The sequence below is a fragment of the Mizuhopecten yessoensis genome, unplaced genomic scaffold, assembly GCF_002113885.1.
Source record: "Mizuhopecten yessoensis strain PY_sf001 unplaced genomic scaffold, ASM211388v2 scaffold7195, whole genome shotgun sequence".
Classification (NCBI taxonomy): Eukaryota; Metazoa; Mollusca; class Bivalvia; order Pectinida; family Pectinidae; genus Mizuhopecten; species Mizuhopecten yessoensis.
The window spans coordinates 16,178-38,358 of record NW_018406928.1 but is presented as its reverse complement, the minus strand read 5'-3'; the positions used below and the strand labels follow the sequence as shown (position 1 = coordinate 38,358).

The following is a 22,181-nucleotide window of genomic DNA, read 5'->3' as shown; positions in this document are numbered from 1 at the left end:
ATACTAATTATGTCAAGGCAATCAGCCATTCAGATATCCAGATAAACGTCATGTGATATCAACATAAAATTTACAAGGTGAAAGCATTGCTCGGAATTTGTTTGTCCCACCATCCCACCCATGCAAATTTTAGCTTCACATTCTAGGCCCGCATTGTTTGGTAACAATAGTTGGATAATTTTAAGTGGCATATTCTCGTGCTCCACCTTTTTGATATATATTTAAGATATTGTTTATGTTTGTAAATATGTTTATGCAACCTGGTTGACATTGTTGTTATCCATGTCTGCCATGTTTTTCGTCATTTAATAAAATGACATTTACTGGACATATTTTATTCTTTGTTGTTCTTGATGTATATTTATCCAAAATAATAGCTTCAGTCGTGAACGGATGATCGTGATGGAGATTTATACCATAAATAATATTACAAACAAGGATACACATATAGCACGTATACACAAAAAACCTAATACACATACAAATACACCCACATATATACTCATACGTATACACACATACATATATACATGAGACAGACACACAGACAGACACACAGACAGACAGTACATATATACATGTATACAATGAGACAGACTTACATACATTGAATCAGATGCATCATTATGCAAGCATAATTTCACGCAGTTAAGAAAACCATAATAAATACAGTGTGCAAACAGTGTCAGATGTACATATGTATATATACACATGTGTATGAATATTTCTATGACACATGCATGTGGTCATTCACATTGACATGGACCTATACTGACATCAATTTTTAAATAGCATTTTAAAACCGGTTTTCATACAGGTTTTTATGTCCGCTAAAAAGAAAATTATAAAACAAAACAAACAAAAAATAGCACATAAATCCACTCACACCATAACATACCGGGTATATGCAGTTTTGTTTTTATCAGATTACAAAATCAAGATGAATTTTAATATTCATTTCAAGAGAAAGAGTATCAATTATATAAACAAAGATAAAAAGATGTATGGATTGTGTAAAAAAAAATAATCTGTTAAAATATATATTTCCATTCAAACCATATTTGACCAAATTTTTCGTTGCGTAAATATTTTGAGCCTGAATTTTTTTCGATGCTATATCGGAATGCTAGAAACTCAATCAACCCATCTAACCTGAGTCTTTGTTTTTTTCTTGATACAATGTATATATAATATTTTGCATAAAGGATAAAAAAGTTAATTGGTAGGCAACATTTTCTGTCTCTCCAAATAATACTGTTTCTAATCTAAAGTCAATTAATTTATCTAAGTTGTGGTATATTTTGTTTTTTCAAATCTTGCCAAAGTCTAAAAGAATGAGGACATTCCCAGAAAATATGTTCTATAGTTTCAATTTCTTTGTTACACATATTACAAAGGTTATTGTTCAAAACACCAATATTTTTCAAGTAATTATTTAGTGGGAGAATGCGATTTTGTAACCGATACTGGAACCACTGTAATGTTGTATCCGTTGTACTTTTAAAAGGAATGCTATACAATCGTTTCCAGTCTATATTTCTAAAACTTTCTTTTGATTTCCATTTTATTTCAGCTGTATTCGCACATTTATTTTTATTATTCAGGGTAACATACATGTCTTTCCAACCTTTCTTGCTTTTCATATTTACATTGATATGGTGTGGTATAAAGGGTCTTTCAACAATGTTTTCAGCAATTAAATTAAAGTTAATTTGTCTATATCTTTGCTTAGTTGATTGGAATATACTTTGATAAATTAAAAAGTTTTCTGAATCGATATTGAATTTTAGTTTAATGTTTTCAAAGGTTAGAAAAGAATTATCTTGGTCCAGTAGGTCACACACATTTTTAACACACTTCTCAAACCTTTTTTTGATGAAAAAAGACCTGGTATCAATGCAGAAAATTAGGTTATACCATATAGGAAAAGTAAGAAACTGCTCAATATTTTTAATTTGCATTTGTGTTTTTTCTGAAATATCTACCCATGCCTGAAAAGCATTTTTCCAGAAGGCATTTTTGGTCTTAATTTTTTTAATGAAGTCAGTACCAAAGTCTGATATGTTGATGGTGGGAAAATGTTCTGCTTCAAAAATATTTATCCAACATTTATCATTATTTTTAAGTAATCTTCTTATCCATGTAGACTTAAGGCTTGTTATAAAATTCCTAATATTAATCATTTTCAGACCCCCATTTTTATAGCTTTGGACTATAGTGTCTCTTTTAATTTTGTCGACTGGTGATTGCCAAATAAAATTGAAAAAAGTAGTGTTCAACTGTTGAATAAAATTATTGTCGGGTGTAGGAACAGATATGAACAGATGATTAAATTTTGGTATAATGATTGATTTTAATACAACTATACGACCAAGAGGTGTTAAAATTCTGCGTGACCATTGGTTTATACTTTTATTAACATTTTTAAGAACTGTGGTATAATTCAAAGTTACAACCTCATCTAGATTAACTGAAAAATAAACCCCTAGCATAATTTTGTTTCCCCCATTTCAGTTTGCATCTATGATGGTAAAACGTCTGCACTGAATTTCTTGCTGCCAATCCAAATCCCCTTGGTTTTATCATTATTTACTATTAGTCCCGATATTTTACCAAAGCAATCTAAAACATTCAGTGCTTTGTTGAACGAGTTTCTAGATACATATAAAATTATTGAGGTATCATCTGCAAACTGTGAGAGCTTATGATCTTTCAGTTGGATTGTAATGCCCTTGATATTTTTATTGTTTTTTATAAGAATAGCCAATATTTCAACAACAACTAAAACTAGATATGGGGAAACAGGATCCCCTTGTCGACAACCCCTTTGTATATCCAAAAAAAATTGACAGTATACAATTTTGGCTTATTACAGAGTATGTATTTTTATAAAATGTTTTTATCCATTTTTTAATGTTTTCACCAAAATTAAAAAATTCAATTACTTTGTATAAAATACTCCATGAAACTGAATCAAAGGCTTTTTCGAAATCTATAAATATTAAAAGTCCTGATATGTTGTTTATTTCAGTAAAATTCATAATGTCGTAAATAAGTCTGGTGTTTTCCCCAATATATCTTCCACTTAAAAAACCTGTTTGTGTGTCTGAAATAATAAAATTAAGAACAGTTTTTAGTCTGTTGGCTATACAAGCTGAAGCAAGTTTATATATATCATTTAATAAAGTAATCGGCCTCCAATTTTTAATAAAATGTCTAACTTTATCTCCTTTGGGAATACAGGTGATAATACCCTGTCTTTGTGTAATGGATAGCTCCCCCTTATTATAACCAAAATTCAATGCTCTGATAATGAAATATTTTAAATTATTCCATTTTTTATTTTTTTTTAAATTCACTAGTAAAACCATCAGAACCGGGTGATTTACATTTTTTTATATTTTTTAATGCAAAGAGTAATTCTGATTCTAATAATTCGCTTTCTAAATTTACACGTTAATTGTCTTTTAATTTTACATATTCTAAACCATCTAAAAGGCTGTCTAAATTAACATCTTCAATATTATCCGAATAGTCAGCATATAATTGTTTGTAAAAGTTTTTGTATTTCCCTAAGAATTTCATCTTAACTAGTTATGATTTCCCCATTTTCTTTTTCAACTTTAACAATAGTTTTATTAACATAATTGTGTGTTTCTAAGTTGCAAAAATATTTTGATGGTTTTTCCCCTTCTTCCAGCCAAGTTACTTTTGATCTTATCATATGCCCTTTCATTTTAATTTTTCTAATATTCTCTAGCTCGTTTGTTTTTTGTTCGTATTAATCTAAATTAGTAGCCCATGTATTATTTTCTTCTAATTTTCCTAGATCAGATATTAGTACTTTTTCCCTTTTGTCCCGTTCTTTTTTTATAAATGATGAATACGATATAGTTGTTCCCCTGATTTCCATTAGTAATGTTTCTAAAAAAAGTTGTTCATCTAAACATAATACTAGTTCTTCATCAGTTATATTAGAAATATCATTATCGTAAATTGGTGATGAATATTGCTGTTTGATCTTATATATGGTATTTTTAATATTTTGCACATATTCTTGATCATATAAAAGACTGTTATTAGATTTCCATAGGCCCCTCCCTTTCACAAAGTTATTTAATTTAATTTCTAGTGATATTATAGAATGGTCTGATCTGTAACCAACAAAAATATTAACCTTCTCAATATAGTTTAAAATATTTTCTGAGGTGAGGGAGAAATCCAATCTAGCTTGTTTTATAGGGTTTTTCTTCCGCTATGTATATCTGTTATAAGTAGGATGAAAAATTATAAATGGGTCAATTAAATTTGTTTCCTCGATCAGTTTAAGAAGTCTTACGGGCATTTGGGTTGTTTATATTTACATCATTGTTTGTGTCTTTTTCTGATCTAAAACCAAATTGAAGTCACCACAAACTTTGCAACAAGGATTGCTAAAATTAATAATCTCCTTATATTTTTTTTCATAAAAATCTGGATCATCTTTATTGGGACCATATAAATTAATTAATGAAAATCTATCTTGTTCAATGCTTATATCAAGGGCTGTTACATTTCCTTCTGTGTCTTTACATTTACTGTGGATCTCAAATTCAAAATTATTATTAAAAAATAAGCAAACTCCCCTTGAATTGTTTCTGTAAGAGCTAAAAAAGCATTTATATCCCCATTTTAATGCAATTTTCCTTTCCAGTTCTTTTGTAAAATGTGTATCTTGAAGACATATAATATTATAATATTTATAGTACTTTTTTAAATAATTAAATATATCATTTCTTTTCTCCTTCTGCCCTAAGCCTCTACAGTTTGCAGATGCTATTTTAATGTTATTTGACATAACCATAAAAAATATCTATTATTATTGGTTCTCTCAGAAGTTGAGTAGATTTCAGTTGAAAAAATAAGTTTAATAAAAAATGAAATGCAATTAAAAAATGGGTAGTTAAACTGCAGATCTCGGGTACAATACATACACATTCACTTCCATTTCTATCAGCTAGACACATATATATCACATACTCTACACATATTCTTACACTAGACACTGATGATAAACAAACAAATAGAATTAACATCAATACGTTAATACTATACATGAACAAAGGCAAGGTAATTGACTGTACATTTCCGCAAGACTGTATCTATCTCACAACTCATTTGTCACATGCCTGATTTATCTGATGTAAAGGACACAGGAGGTCGCTTCGATATTCCATATGTGATAAAAACAAAATTAAAAAACCTTAAGAAAGTCACAGTTATCTGTATTATTTTTAATTTATCAATAAATGTGATTTAAATGTCTGAAACACGTATATGCCGTACTGATATGGGTCACAACCCACATAAACATATGTTTATGTGTGTCGTGACCCACATCAGCACAGCACATGTGTACTTCAGAGATTTGTTACGTGACCCTGTGATTGAAGTGAGCTCCTGTGACCATAACACGTGTATCGCATACCAATACTGAATTTGTATTAAATTAAAAAACGTTTGGTATTTCGCCTGAAGTAAAATGTGCATACATGCATATATATCAGGAAGAAGAAGAGGTTTCCTTCGTGTTTATGTCCAGTAAAGATGGTAAACCACATGTTGATCTAGGCCGAAAACGTGACCGGAAGTATTGGATTGTTTTTAATAATAATAATTAAAAAAACGGCTCGATGTAGTAATGTAATATATTCCGGAAATAAGCAAGAAAAAAACCCCACCCACTGGAACTTTGGTGATTTTGAGATACCGAATGAAATATTCACAAGTATCATACATTTCTATAAGACATTTTAAACATGATACATATTTAGGATTATTTTAAATAACAGCATATCGAAGGCTAACTAAGATTATTCACTCAGTCATCCGAAACTAGTTGTTTACATTTGCCGTAGAGTTATATGGCAGTGGTAGTTCTCAGGAACTTGAAGGCTACATGAATGAACAAGACCACAATGCATGGCTTTTTGTTTGTCATAATCATTATAATCCTTGCCACTTTAATCAATCAAGCATATATATACGTACATATTTATATAGTTAGTCCATAGTACCCAATAGATTATAAAATAAATAAAAAACGGACTCTGGCGTACGGGTAGATAGAAACCGAAAAAAGTACAGGAAACAAAATGAGGAATATTCACGTACTTAACAAAACGGGTGATTTTGGTAGGATGTCAAAAAACAAAACAAAATACAAAACACCAATCGCAGGAAATCAGGCATATTAATACCAACTCGATCAGCGACATATAAAGTATATACGTCTCTGAACTCGATATAGTCTATGGATCTTGCGTGACATATATAGCTATTATGTTAAATAATATCGGAGGTCACAGTGTCACATAAGTAATAGCAATACACATCAGTCAGTTTTAAGGTACATAACCCAGAGTCGTATTATATATATATATTCCTCTCTGATACACCGACGCGAGTATTTACTGTTGATGTGGCCGCTGATGTACATGTTCTTGGGTAAGTGAGCACCACAGGTGATCTGACTCCTCACTTTTGGAAATGAAGACTGTCCGACCTGTAGTAGTTAGAATTTTGAAAGTATTCAATTTAGAATAGGCCTTGGAAATATAAGGGCATCGGTGTGCCCTGTCCAACAATCCCTGGTTTAATTGTGTGACGTCGTCTCTAATCCACAAACCAGACTTTTGCGATCTTCGGATTCCTTCGTCGAGCACTTTGGATTTATTCCTGCGCTGAATAAACTTACATATAATGTTACGTGGTCTATCTTTTTTGAAGTACCGAGTCTATGGGCTGTGTCAATTTCCTCGGATTTGATTTCTAGATGTAGTTTTGTTTTGAAGAATTTTATCAACGTGCTGGCGGTGTCTTCTACGTTCTCGTAGGGTTAGGGTTAGGGTTTTTTTTGTCGGAAACACCTGATATCCGGACCGAGTTAGATCTCCCATGTTGTTCCAGATCATTAAAACTATAGAATATATCTCTTGTGTCACCATTAGTTGCATAGATTTGGGAAGAGTGCTTTTCACTTTCTGATTTGAGTTTTTCCATTTTTTTGTCCATTTCTCTATGTTTGTGTTCTATTTCTAATAACTGGCCTCCCAGGCTCCCCATCTCCTCTTGATGATGAAGTTTAACATTGTCCATTTTAACCTGAAATTCGTACTTAACTTTTTTCATGGCAGCATCGTGTTGTTCTTTCGTTACGAAATTCTTCATTTCAGTTCTCAGATTTTCCATATAGTTTGTCATTAAATCTTCAATTCGATTGAGTTTAAAATCGCAGTCTGACAACTCCGTTTGAGGGCCATCCGTGCGTTCCATAAAGCATTCTAGAGTTTTCTGTTCTTTTTCAAGCTTGGTTCTTTTTCTTGCAGCCTTTCTTTGGTATTTTTTACTCATGTTTTTTTCTCTCTCAAATATAGGTCTCTCCAAAAATTCAATTCGAGTAAGATGATTCCCGTTGGCGTTTCGTAGTATCTGCCATTGTAACTAGCACTGGGCAGGCTGTCGAACACTTACACAAACACAACGTGAGCGTTTACCTGCATGAGTTTACCTATTTTAAAATGGCGATGTTCAGTCAAGCGGAAAGTACGGACAGGTTTTCAAAAGAATGTTTTGGTCATTTTGTCGTCGAAAGTTTTTTTTTTAAATTAAGAATCACAACCAATGTCTACATACCTCAGTAAACAATAGTACACAGTTGAATTCCAATAGTAGTCCTTTAAAGCATCGAAAAAGTCTCAATTCTGTAGGAGCCGATGTAAAGGCTGTTTACCTGTCCATTATCGACCTTGAACCTATCTATAAACTACATTTTGAATACTTTTATTTTTAGATGAATGAATATTTTTTCAAAAAGTTATTTCCCCAGATTTCGGACTTGTGAAAACCATTGTTACCACATCAAAAAATCGCCAAAAAATGCAACAAAACATGATTTTTAACAAACAAAAAATACCCACACAAGTAGTATGTTTTTTCTTAAAATCTGTCTTAAATTAAATATCACCTACTCGGTCACAGATACTCACTTTTTTGCATAGGTCGTCATACTAGATTTTTCACAATATTTACACATGTGCTGAGTACAAAAACAGACTACATGAAAAACAGCTTTTGTTGTGTAGACACAATTTCGTAAATGGCCAAAAATGTAGTCTGAAGCAAAATTCGATTTTTTTTAAAAATGTGAAGCCCACATAGTCCAATTCATCATGTATTTGCCAATTTTAGAGCTGATTTTTTTTTTTTTAAACTTTTGATACATGTTATATTACAGGGGTTATTCATTGTACAAAAATGTCACCCATGGCCACCGTACGCTACGGTACACTGCTACCTTAGCTCTGTAAGAAGGAAATAATTTCTAGAGAGATAAACGTATCACACAGTTAGCTTCTTCATACAACTTATCGTTCTTGTAGGACTCATCGGTGATGTTCGGGATCGAAATCCTGAAACTCCCATTTGTGTAAACTAATGTTGAAACGAAGGGAGAAGTTTGTAAAATCCCTTAAACTATTATTTTCATAATTATGAGTACTGGCTAACCCTAGCCCTAACCCTTTGGCAAGCTTCGGGAACTAAAACATCCACTAGAACAGTCTACCACCTTATATCTTGAAAGTTGAACGTTACAAATACGCACTTGCACCTTTAAAATTATTTGGTGATAGAAATAGTAAGCCAAAATAATTACAGTGCATCATAGAGATGTTGGCCTGTTGGTGCAGCGTTGGCATTTAAGAAGGTAGTACACATCACATTCTGACCAAGTGCTTGGAATTAAAGAAGCGTTGTGCTGATAGTTTCGATGAATAAAGAGAAAATAACTATTTCCAACAAGCATGTGATTTCTGACACTTGTGACAGAATTTAATGAACTGCCCTCGTATACTCCCTGTATAAAAATATTATAGACGGAGGTGTCCATGCCAATCATATTTATAAACAACAAATGTTTGATTCTGTCGAAAATGTCAGGCGAACTTCATATTCCAAATGGTAGGCGAACAAACCTATAACCATAACCTAACACCTAACTCCTAACTCTAACAAAAACGGTGTGTTGAATAGAGGTTCCCCAACGAGTAATGGCTATATATCATGTTTATCTAACTCGAGTTAGTTAATCTTCAAATTATATAAAGACACGAGGTTTACCGAGTGTCTCTTTCAATTTAAAAATTAACTAACCACAGTTAGATAAATTTGATAACTAATCACCACGAGTTTAGGGACCTGTTTCTCCCATAACGTTCGTATTGTATTTGAAAAAAACAACAACATTTTCTCCTTGGAAAATACATCAAGTGTGTTTTCGATGGGAAATACAATTGCCATGGAGCATGACGTCACAATGGAAAATGACGTCAAACAGCATTGTTACGTGACGTCATAAATCAAAGATTGACCAATGCAATCACGTCCAGGGTGTTACCAACCAGTGAGTTAGGGTTAATGAGTCGGGAGTGAGGAAACCTACAGTTGGTATGGGAGAAATGTACAAAACCTGATACTTGTGATTATATAACTTCACTGGCTGAATTCATATTTTAAAGAACGGTACACCTTCTGTCAGTATAACAAGCTCTAAACCGGCTTAACATACATATGTATTTGATCATGGACTTCAAAAAGAATTTCAATATTTTGGTAGATGTATCTTTGGATAGTTTTCTTTTTCGATTGTCCATCATAACAAGCCTCTGTGGTTCAGCTGGTCATCTTTAGACAGCGGAACCTTTTAAAAGTCGATTCCGCTACCGTTCACTTGTGATGGAACAATTCATGAATAATATCTTGCGCTAAAACTACAAACAAGTCCAATTCTACAGAATGCACCTTACGGGCTTGGGTCTGTACTTACATATGTGTATGTACCTGTTTGTACTTGAACGACATATTTTCTAAAAAGTCTTTGATCGCCGCATTTATGGGACCTTTTTCACAACACAGTTTACAGTTGGGAACATATTAACCATAATTCATATAACCATGTGCTTCGGCGTCTGTTTCTTCTGATTTATCGTGTGCTTTCTGTTAATTTTCAAGAATTGATCAAACGTTTCAGAAGCTTTCTCGACGAATACTTTTCTTGTCATCTATGAATCTGACTGCTTTTTCCAAGTTTTAAATAATTTGTTCCATCAGGTCACCATTAGGGTTAGGCTACAGCTATATAAGGGCTGCCAGTGTTTGTGTACCCTGGGTTCATTCCCATTAAAATCGGTATCCTTGCACCATTAGGAGGGCTATCAAACGACGCTTCCTGTTCAAATTGTATTTTCGATGAGGCAATTTATTGGTATTATAAAAGTTTTCATGTAATTTTGCAATGGTTTACTTCAGGCATGTATTCATCACAGAGCCCTAATATCCCACAGGCAAGTCCTTTTTCATTACTTCGACGTTGAGTTTAGACGTACGTAGGACAACTTCTTGTTAGCTTTCGGATCTTCCTGCTCGCCTGCGAATACTATCACCAATAACTAATAAGGTGAAGCTCTATAACCGCATCTCTGTACAAATAACTATTTTACTGAAGTTTTTCAACGCACTGCGGTGCTGTTGACTATTTTACAGAAGATTTTATCATAAGACTTAAGTATTAGGAATAATTATACTTGAGTTTTTACCATTCCACAATGACACCAGCTTATCTTTATGAAGCTCAATGCAATATACCACTATTTTCCTCAATACTTTAGTATTACTTTGGTACTAGTTACTTTTTTATTGAAGTGTTTTTAATTGCACTACGATAAAACCGATTTCACCGTTAGAACTATAATTGGATGCAATTGTAAAAGCTAATTTACGTAATGAGATATTTATTGGATCTTTTGATTAATCAATCAATCTTCTAATAGCTTGTACTGGCATTGTAACAATATTGAAGTAATTAACACGAAACCTGTGCGACTGGCGATATTGCTAAACCAATGTTTTCTGATTAAGTACACTGATGTATGACCCAGATGTCGACTTTGTCCCGCAATAATTAACGTAATGGCAATGTCCCCTGTAAAAAAAAAGGCGCATTGACTGACATTGGTGGCAGAGAGTATCTCTTGATTATCTCCATGCAAATGTAATTGGCATAAACTATCTTTTGCGGAAAACCTGGTTGGGAGTTGTCAATTTGCTTATAATTCCGCACCTATTTATGCTCTTTTTCTAACGTTTATTTGTGTAAATACATTATTCGCTGAGAAATTACAGGTCGTTATTTAACTTATCCTTATCAGGTCTCAAAGCAAAATTATAACACTTTTGATTTCCCTCTTAATGATTAAATAAGATTTATATAATAATCCGAATTTTTATGTTAATGACCGTAGCGACTAAACAACGACTGATCTGAGTACATCTTGACTAAATTAGATGATCTGACCACGCGGGCTCTTTGTACCAGGTTTACTTGCCGAAATATACACAATTGAGGTTCCAATCTAATCCGCCTTGCTACTTCTAGTCGCCATTTTGTAAACAGGACCTAATCTCGAGCTGATGCGAGTTTGAAAGAGTTTGAAGTATTGCAAAGCTTCTAAACGATCATGCCCTGAACATACTCTCTAAGTATGATGTTTTTGATAAATTTAATATCAATTGTTTATTATATTTCTTTGCTGTATCACTTCATTAACTCATAAAAATACAAATTGATTTTTTCCCCTTCAAACTTTTTTCTTTCAAATATTAAAACACATATTTTTTGGAAAAAATGTTTTAGTTTCGAGATTATGATCAAACGTCGTCTGCTTCGCAAACATTCAAGAACATTATATTTACAATGTATTGATATTGTTTTTGTTAACTTGTTAATTCTTTAAACTATCTTAAATCAATAAATATCAAGATTTTGTGACATTATGTATTGACAAAATGCATTTTTTGACGTAACCGGAAGCGCACGTGATAACAGAACGTGACCCGGAAATAACTCATGACAAAATCGGGACGGTAATAAAAAACAGACGATTATCGAACATTAACATATTAATACCGTATGTATTGAGACACTGCTGTGCTAGAATACATTGTCGAGGAAAAGTTCGGACTTTCGGTCATGATCACTGACATGAACATATTTGTTCTTCACTCTAGTGTTTCTCATAATATGTCCAGGAATGAGGGTATTATGGTTTACTACTACATGTACTTTCAAAATATAGAAAAAGTTTTATTATATGCAAATATAAATATAAAGGAGATGGCATTTGACGTACCAAACAAGCGGTCAGATTTACTGGTCAAAATACCTCGAGGAAATTCATATACAAACTTCCAATTGCGGTAGTAAGGGAGCAAAAAGCGACCCTACAACCCAACCAAAATAGAAAGCGAATGCCGTGCGACCATATTGCGCATAATCGGGCGATTTTTCAATCGTTTGCTCCCGTTGTGAACTTATGTCCATACAATTTTGCGATTTGGTACAATTGGTTGATGAATATAACGGGAGGAAAACAAATCTGAAAGGCTTGTACGAAATAGATATATTGAAAATACAGTTCAAGGTTCAACAGACGTCAGAACCGCTGCATTAAGAAGCCATTCTGGAAGTAGTGGTGTCAACTTGCCACTGGTTTTAATACCGTTGTATTAATTTGATCGTTCTCACGATCAGCAAAGCTTACCCGGGGGTCGGAACTGTTGTATTAATAGGATCGTCCTCACGATCAGCAAAGCTTACTCCGGTGTCTGTACTGTTGTATTAATAGAATCGTCCTCAAGATCAGCAAAGCTTACCCCGGTGACGGTACTGTTGTATTACTAGGATCATCCTTAAGATCAGCAAAGCTTCCCCCGGTGTCGGTCCTGTTGTATTAATAGGATCGTCCTCACGATCAGCAAAGCTTACCCGGTTGTCGGAACTGTTGTATTAATAGGATCGTCCTCAAGATCAGCAAAGCTTATCGCAGTGTCGGTACTGTTGTATTAATAGGATCGTTCTCAAGATCAGTGTGGCTTACCCGGGTGTCGGTACTGTTGTATTAATAGGATCGTCCTCACGATCAGCGAAGCTTACCCGGGTGTCGGAACTGTTGTATTAATAGGATAGTCCTCAAGATCAGCAAAGCTTACCGCGGTGTCGGTACTGTTGTATTAATAGGATCGTCCTCAAGATCAGCAAAGCTTACCCGGGTGTCGGTACTTTTAGATTAATTCGATCGCTCTCAAGATCAACATAGCTTTCCCTGGTGTCGGTACTGTTGTAATAATTAGATCTCCCTCATTATTAGCGTAGCTTAACCGGGAGTCGGTAGTATTGTATTAATTCATTCTTCCTCAAGATCAACAAAGTGTATCCCGGTGTCGGTACTGTTGTATTAATAGGATCGTCCTCAAGATCAGCAAAGCTTACCCGGGTATCGCTACTGTTGTTTCAATTTTATCATCTTCAAGATCAGCGTAAGTAACCCGATAATTGGTACTGTTGTATTAATTTGATCTACCTCAATATTAGCATAGCTTGCCCCGATGTCAGTACTGTTGTATTAATAGGATCGTCCTCACGATCAGCGAAGCTTACCCGGGTGTCGGAACTGTTGTATTAATAGGATCGTCCTCAAGATCAGCAAAGCTTACCCGGGTGTCGGTACTGTTGTATTAATAGGATCGTCCTCAAGATCAGCAGAGCTAGCCTGGGTGTCGGTACTGTTGTATTAATAAGATCGTCGTCAATAACAGCGTAGCTTACTAAGGTGTTATAACTGTTGTATTAATAGGATTATCGTCCTCAAGGTCAGCGTAGCTTACCCGGGTGTCGGTACTTTTGTATTAATAGGATCGTCCTCACGATCAGCGTTTCTAACCTGGGTTTCGGTACTGTTGTATTAATGTATTCTTACTCAAGATCAGCATAGCTTACCCGGGTGTCGGTACTGTTGTATTAATAAGATCGTCGTCAAGAACAGCGTAGCTTACCCAGGTGTTATAACTGTTTTATTAATAGGATTATCGTCCTCAAGGTTAGCGTAGCTTACCCGGGTGTCGGTACTTTTGTATTAATAGGATCGTCCTCACGATCAGCGTTTCTAATCTGGGTTTCGGTACTGTTGTATTAATATGATCTTACTCAAGATCAGCATAGCTTACCCGGGTGTCGGTACTGTTGTATTAATAGGATCATCTTCAAGATCAGCATAGCTTACCCAGGTGTCGGTACAGTCGTATTAAAATGATCGTCGTCAATATCAGCATAGCTATCAGCATAGCTTACCCGGGTGTCGGTACTGGTGTATTGATAAGATTGTCGTCAAGATCAGCGTAGCTTACCCGGGTGTCGGTACTGTTCTACTAATAGGATCGTCCTCACGATCAGCAAAGCTCACCCGGGTGTCGGTACTTTTAGATTAATTCGATCGCCCTCAAGGTCAACATAGCTTTCCCTGGTGTCGGTACTGTTGTATTGATAGGATCGTCCTCAAGGTCAGCATAGCTTACCCGGGTGTCGGTACTTTTGTATTAATAGGATCGTCCTCACGATCAACGTTTCCAACCTGGGTCTCGGTACTGTTGTATTAATATGATCTTACTCAAGATCAGCATAGCTTACTCGGGTGTCGGTACTGTTGTATTTATAGGATCGTCGTCAAGAACAGCGTAGCTTACCCAGGTGTTATAACTGTTGTATTAATATGATCGTTCTCAAGATCAGCGTAGCTTACCCGGGTGTCGGTACTGTTGTATTAATAGGATCGTCCTCACGATCAGCAAAGCTTACCCGGGTGTCGGTACTTTTGGATTAATTCGATCGCCCTCAAGATCAGCAAAGCTTACCGCAGTGTCGGTACCGTTGTATTAATAGGATTATCGTCAAGATCGGCAAAGCTTTCCGGGGTTTCGCTACTGATGTATTAATAAGATCTTCGACAAGATCAACGTAGATTATCCGGGTGTTATAACTGTTGTATTAATAGGATCGTCCTCATGATCAGCGTTGCTAACCAGATAATTGGTACTGTTGTATTGATAGGATCATCCTTAAGATCAGCATAGCTTACCGGGGTGTAGGTACTGTTGTATAAATAGGATCGTCCCCAAGATCAGCGTTGCTAACCTAGGTGTCGGTACTGTTGTATTAATAGGATCATCCTTAAGATCAGCAAAGCGTACATGGGTGTCGGTACTGTTGTATAAATAGGATCGTCTTCAAGATCAGCATAGCTTACCCAGGTGTCGGTACAGTCGTATTAAAATGATCGTCGTCAATATCAGCATAGCTATCAGCATAGCTATCAGCATAGCTTACCCGGGTGTCGGTACTGATGTATTGATAAGATTGTCGTCAAGGTCAGCGTAGCTTACCCGGGTGTCGGTACTGTTCTACTGATAGGATCGTCCTCACGATCAGCAAAGCTTACCCGGGTGTCGGTACTTTTGGATTAATTAGATCGCCTTCAAGATCAGCAAAGCTTACCGTGGTGTCGGTACTGTTGTAATAATAGGATCATCCTCATGATCAGCGTTGCTCACCCGATAATGGGTACTGTTGTATTAATAGGATCGTTCTCAAGATCAGTATAGCTTACCCGGATGTCGGTAGTGTTGTTAATTGGATCATCGTCAAGATCAGCATAGCTTACCTGGGTGTTAGTACTGTCGTAATAATAGGATCATCGTCAAGATCAGCATAGCTTACCCGAGTGTCGGTACTGTCGTATTAATAGGATCATCGTTAAGATGAGCATAGATTAACCGGGTGTCGGTACTGTTAAATAAATAGGATCATCTTCAAGATCAGCATAGCTAACCCAGGTGTTGGTACAGTCGTATTAAAATGATCGTCGTCAATATCAGCATAGCTATCAGCATAGTTATCAGCATAGCTTACCCGGGTGTCGGTCCTGATGTATTGATATGATTGTCGTCAAGATCAGCGTAGCTTACCCGGGTGTCGGTACTGTTCTACTAATAGGATCGTCCTCACGAACAGCAAAGTTTACCCGGGTGTCGGTACTGTTGTATTAATAGGATCGTCGTCAAGATCAGCAAAGCTCACCGCGGTTTCGGTACTGTTGTATTTATAGGATCGTCCTCAAGATCAGCAAAACTTACCCGGGTGTAGGTACTTTTGGATTAATTCGATCGCCCTCAAGATCAACATAGCTTTCACTGGTGTCGGTACCGTTATATTAATAAGATCGCCCTCAAGATGAGCGTGTCTTAACCGGGAGTTGGTACTATTGTATTAATAGGATCATCGTCAAGATCAGCAAAGCTTACCCGGGTATCGCTACTGTTGTAACAATTTTTTCGTCTTCAAGATCAGCATCAGTAACCCGATAATTGGTACTGTTGTATTAGTTTGATCTTCCTCAAGATCAACAAAGTTTACCCCGGTGTCGGTACTGTTGTATTAATAGGAACTTTCTCACGATCAACAAAGCTTACCCGGGTGTCGGAACTGTTGTATTGATAGGATCGTCCTCAAGATCAGCAAAGCTTACCCGGATATCGCTACTGTTGTATCAATTTTATCATCTTCAAGATCAACGTAAGTAACCCGATTATTGGTACTGTTGTATTAATTTGATCTACCTCAATATTAGCATAGCTTGCCCCGTTGTCGGTACTGTTGTATTAATATGATTGTCCTCAAGATCAGCGTAGCTTACCGGGGTGTCGGTACTGTTGTATTAGTAGGATCGTCCTCAATATCAGCATAGCTCAACCCGGTGTAGGGACTGTTGTATCAATAGGATCGTCCTCAAGATCAGCATAGCTCACCCCGATGTAGGTACTGTTGTATTAACAGGATCGTCCTCAAGATCAGCATAGCTAGCCTGGGTGTCGGTACTGTTTTATTAATTTGATCGTCCCCAAGATCAGGATAACTAGCCTGCGTGTCGGTACTGTTGAATTAATTGGATCGTCCTCAAGATCAGCATAGCTAACCCGATAATTGGTACAGTTGTATTTATTTGGATCTTTCTCAAAATCAGAATAGCTTATCCCGGTATAAGTACTGTTGTATTAATAAGATCTTACTCAAGATCAGCATATCTTACCCGGGTGTCGGTACTGTTGTATTAATAAGATCGTCGTCAATAACAGCGTAGCTTACCCAGGTGTTATAACTGTTGTATTAATACGATCGTCCGCAAGATCAGCGTAGCTTACCCGGGTGTCGGTACTTTTGTATTAATTGGATCGTCCTCACGATCAGCGTTTCTAACCTGGGTTTCGGTACTGTTGTATTAATATGATCTTACTCAAGATCAGCATATCTTACCCGGGTGTCGGTACTGTTGTATTAATAAGATCGTCGTCAAGAACAGCGTAGCTTACCCAGGTGTTATAACTGTTGTATTAATAGGATCGTCCTCAAGATCAGTATAGCTTACTATCGGTACTGTTGTATTAATTTGATCATCGTCAAGATCATCAAAGCTTATCCGGGTGTTAGTACTTTTGTATTAATAGGATCATCGTCAAGATCAGCATAGCTTATCCGGGTGTCGGTACTGTCGTATTAATAGGATCATCGTTAAGATGAGCATAGATTAACCGGGTGTCGGTACTGTTAAATAAATAGGATCATCTTCAAGATCAGCATAGCTAACCCAGGTGTTGGTACAGTCGTATTAAAATGATCGTCGTCAATATCAGCATAGCTATCAGCATAGTTATCAGCATAGCTTACCCGGGTGTCGGTACTGTTCTACTAATAGGATCGTCCTCACGAACAGCAAAGTTTACCCGGGTGTCGGTACTGTTGTATCAATAGGATCGTCCTCAAGATCAGCAAAGCTTACCCCGGTGTCGGTACTGTTGCATAATAGGATCGTCATCACGATCAGCAAAGCTTACCCGGGTGTCGGAACTGTTGTATTAATAGGATCGTCGTCAAGATCAGCAAAGATCACCGAGGTTTCGGTACTGTTGTATTTATAGGATCGTCCTCAAGATCAGCAAAACTTACCCGGGTGTCGGTACTTTTGGATTAATTCGATCGCCCTCAAGATCAACATAGCTTTCACTGGTGTCGGTACTGTTATATTAATAAGATCGCCCTCAAGATGAGCGTGTCTTAACCGGGAGTCGGTACTGTTGTATTAATAGGATCATCGTCAAGATCAGCAAAGCTTACCCGGGTATCGCTACTGTTGTAACAATTTTTTCGTCTACAAGATCAGCATCAGTAACCCGATAATTGGTATTGTTGTATTAGTTTGATCTTCCTCAAGATCAACAAAGTTTACCCCGGTGTCGGTACTGTTGTATTAATAGGAACTTTCTCACGATCAGCAAAGCTTACCCGGGTGTCCGAACTGTTGTATTAATAGGATCGTCCTGAAGATCAGCAAAGCTTACCCGGATATCGCTACTGTTGTATCAATTTTATCATCTTCAAGATCAACGTAAGTAACCCGATACTTGGTACTGTTGTATTAATAGGATCGTCCTCAAGATCAGCAAAGCTTACACGGGTATCGCTACTGTTGTATCAATGTTATCATCTTCAAGATCAGCATCAGTAACCCGATAATTGGTACTGTTGTATTAGTTTGATCTTCCTCAAGATCAACAAAGTTTACCCCGGTGTCGGTACTGTTGTATTAATAGGAACTTTCTCACGATCAGCAAAGCTTACCCGGGTGTCCGAACTGTTGTATTAATAGAATCGTCCTGAAGATCAGCAAAGCTTACACGGATATCGCTACTGTTGTATCAATTTTATCATCTTTAAGATCAACGTAAGTAACCTTGGTACTGTTGTATTAATAGGATCGTCCTCAAGATCAGCAAAGCTTACACGGGTATCGCTACTGTTGTATCAATGTTATCATCTTCAAGATCAGCGTAAGTAACCCGATTATTGGTACTGTTGTATTAATTTGATCTACCTCAATATTAGCATAGCTTGCCCCGTTGTCGGTACTGTTGTATTAATATGATTGTCCTCAAGATCAGCGTAGCTTACCCGGGTGTCGGTACTGTTGTATTAATAGGATCGTCCTCAATATCAGCATAGCTCAACCCGGTGTAGGTACTGTTGTATTAATAGCATCGTCCTCAAGATCAGCATAGCTCACCCCGGTGTAGGTACTGTTGTATTAATAGGATCGTCCTCAAGATCAGCAGAGCTAGCCTGGGTGTCGGTACTGTTGTATTAATAAGATCGTCGTCAAGAACAGCGTAGCTTACCCGGGTCTCGGAACTGTTGTATTAAAAGGTTCGTCCTAAAGATCAGCATAGCTAGCCTTGGTGTCGGTACTGTTTTATTAATTTGATCGTCCCCAAGATCAGCATAACTAGCCTGCGTGTCGGTACTGTTAAATTAATTGGATCGTCCTCAAGATCAGCATAGTTAACCCGATAATTGGTACAGTTGTATTTATTTGGATCTTTCTCAAAATCAGAATAGCTTATCCCGGTATAAGTACTGTTGTATTAATAAGATCTTACTCAAGATCAGCATAGCTTACCCGGGTGTCGGTACTGTTGTTTTAATAAGATCGTCGTCAATAACAGCGTAGCTTACCCAGGTGTTATAACTGTTGTATTAATACGATCGTCCGCAAGATTAGCGTAGCTTACCCGGGTGTCGGTACTTTTGTATTAATAGGATCGTCCTCACGATCAGCGTTTCTAACCTGGGTTTCGGTACTGTTGTATTAATATGATCTTACTCAAGATCAGCATATCTTACCCGGGTGTCGGTACTGTTGTATTAATAAGATCGTCGTCAAGAACAGCGTAGCTTACCCAGGTGTTATATCTGTTGTATTAATAGGATCGTTCTCAAGATCAGCGTAGCTTACCCGGGGGTCGGTACTGTTGTATTAATAGGATCGTCCTCACGATCAGCAATGCTTACCCGGGTGTCGGTACTTTTGGATTAATTAGATCGCCCTCAAGATCAGCAAAGCTTACCGTGGTGTCGGTACTGTTGTATTAATAGGATTATCGTCAAGATCGGCAAAGCTTACCGGGATATCGCTACTGATGTATTAATAAGATCTTCGTCAAGATCAACGTAGATTATCCGGGTGTTATAACTGTTGTATTAATAGGATCGTCCTCAAGATCAGTATAGCTTACTATCGGTACTGTTGTATTAATTTGATCATCGTCAAGATCATCAAAGCTTATCCGGGTGTTAGTACTGTCGTATTAATAGGATCATCGTCAAGATCAGCATAGCTTATCCGGGTGTTAGTACTGTCGTATTAATAGGATCATCGTTAAGATCAGCATAGCTTACCCGGGTGTTAGTACTGTCATAGTAATAGGATCATCGTTAAGATCAGCATAGCTTACCCTGGTATTAGTACTGTCGTATTAGTAGGATCATCGTTAAGATCAGCATAGCGTACCCGGGTGTCGGTACTGTTGTATCAACGAGAGGCCGTTCTGTCGTTCTGTCAACCTACACCGGACATCGGAAATGTTGAGTAAAATGGAGCCGTCTTAAACGGTATTGTCACATACATCACGTTGTTTATCTTTTTGTACATAACGTTTTCTAGTGAATATTGTCTGAGAACTTGTTCTCCCAAATTTACGGGGATTGTCATTTGAGGTGCCCAATTGAATTTTTGATGGCATTACTTCCGTTGCAACTAAAATACCGTCCAATAAGTGGAGCAAGCAATCTTCCTTGGGCGTCAATGCCGTTGTTTTACCGGGATTGTCCCAGAAGTTAAACCGTGAAGCTTCTCTGGGCTTCGGTATTGTTTTAATAGATGCCGTGACACTATCAAACCAGATTGGGTATGGTGCGAATAGCGGTAAACCCATCAACGTAATCAGCACATTGCCAACAACACGAACAACTTCCTCACTTCTCTTATACGGTTATTGATATGCTATATATAGCTGTGTTCCATTGGTTGTCCAGGAAATGTAATCAAACAAATATTGGCACATTGCCGAGGGAGGGGCAAAGGACCAAGTTATTTAAGCATACTGGCGCACTGATATACGCTGTAATCGAGACATACCAAACGGCAAACAACTCGTAGCGTTCGGAACAGATTGCATACAAGTTTCCCAGTTTAGGGATTGTCATATGAATTCATATAATCAGTGCTGGAACAAGTTGTGAATTTTTACACATATTAAAGAACACTGAACACAAGTCAGAATCAACGTGACATTGTTTGTAGTCCTACGTATTTAATATGGAGGGCAATAACACAACCAACGGGTCATCTTTGACCTTGGATCCGGAGGAGGAGTACTACATCCCTGATATATACTACAATATGTTTGCCGTGATATTGTTTTTTACTTGGATCTTGGGGTCATTCTTTAATGGCAGCGCCTTGCTTGTATTCTTCAAGAATAAAAATCTGCGTACCGCGACAAACATGTTCGTGATGGCGCTTGCGGTGGACGATTTGGCGATGTCCTCGATCTGTCTTTTCGCTGCCTCTGCGTCCTACAATAAGCGTTGGATACACGGTGACCTAATTTGTACAATTGAAGGGTTCTTAGTGTATGTTTTAGGGTTAACAGACTTGTATCTACTTTGCGCCATATCTTTAGACAGGTACATAGTCATCGCCAAACCACTTCAGGCCAACAAGATCAATCATGGAGTCGCCGCTCTGTCTATCACCGCCTGTTGGATGGGGGGACTTTTCTGGTCTGCCACGCCGTTCTTTGGTTGGAACTATTACAGACTTGAGGACTCAGGGGTTTCTTGTGGTGTGTCATTTGAGCCGAACGATCCATCGATACAGAGCTATATTTTAAGTATTTTCATCTTCTGCTTCGTTGGTCCTTTCGTCTTGATCATGTTCAGTTACTACGGTGTCTACATGACGGTAAGTTTCCAGTCCTTTTTTAAGTTTTATCCAGTTGCATTATACCATTAATCGTGTTTATGTGTGTTGATGTAAAATGATTTGTCAGCTTAACGCATATACGAGATAAAACATTTCTAGTATGGCATACAAATCCAATGCTGGTAGATAAAAAAACGCATATATATAGAATAGGATACATGGACATTTACTGAGACAAACCACATTTAAAATGGAATTTTAAGGAGCATGATATGCTTTTACAAAGAGTGAGTGGTAATAACATTGTTAAAACGATATATAATTTCTGCATGACATAAAACAAACAAAAACACGATATCTACAATGTGTAGATATGAATATATTCTTTTTAAAAAACAAATATTCAATTTTTTGTTGTCACATTCAAAATATACAAGA

The 22,181-nt window shown here is 36.7% G+C and overlaps 1 protein-coding gene across 1 annotated transcript; it reads left to right on the top strand.

Annotated features, from left to right (window-relative positions):
* Window positions 1-20,960: 20,960 nt before the first annotated feature.
* On the top strand, window positions 20,961-21,782 carry LOC110453205 (rhodopsin-like; the record flags this gene model as incomplete). Its single annotated transcript, XM_021502058.1, has 1 exon — window positions 20,961-21,782. A coding segment is annotated over exon 1 (648 nt), but the record flags the coding sequence as incomplete, so codon positions are not given.
* Between the last annotated feature and the right edge of the window lie 399 nt (window positions 21,783-22,181).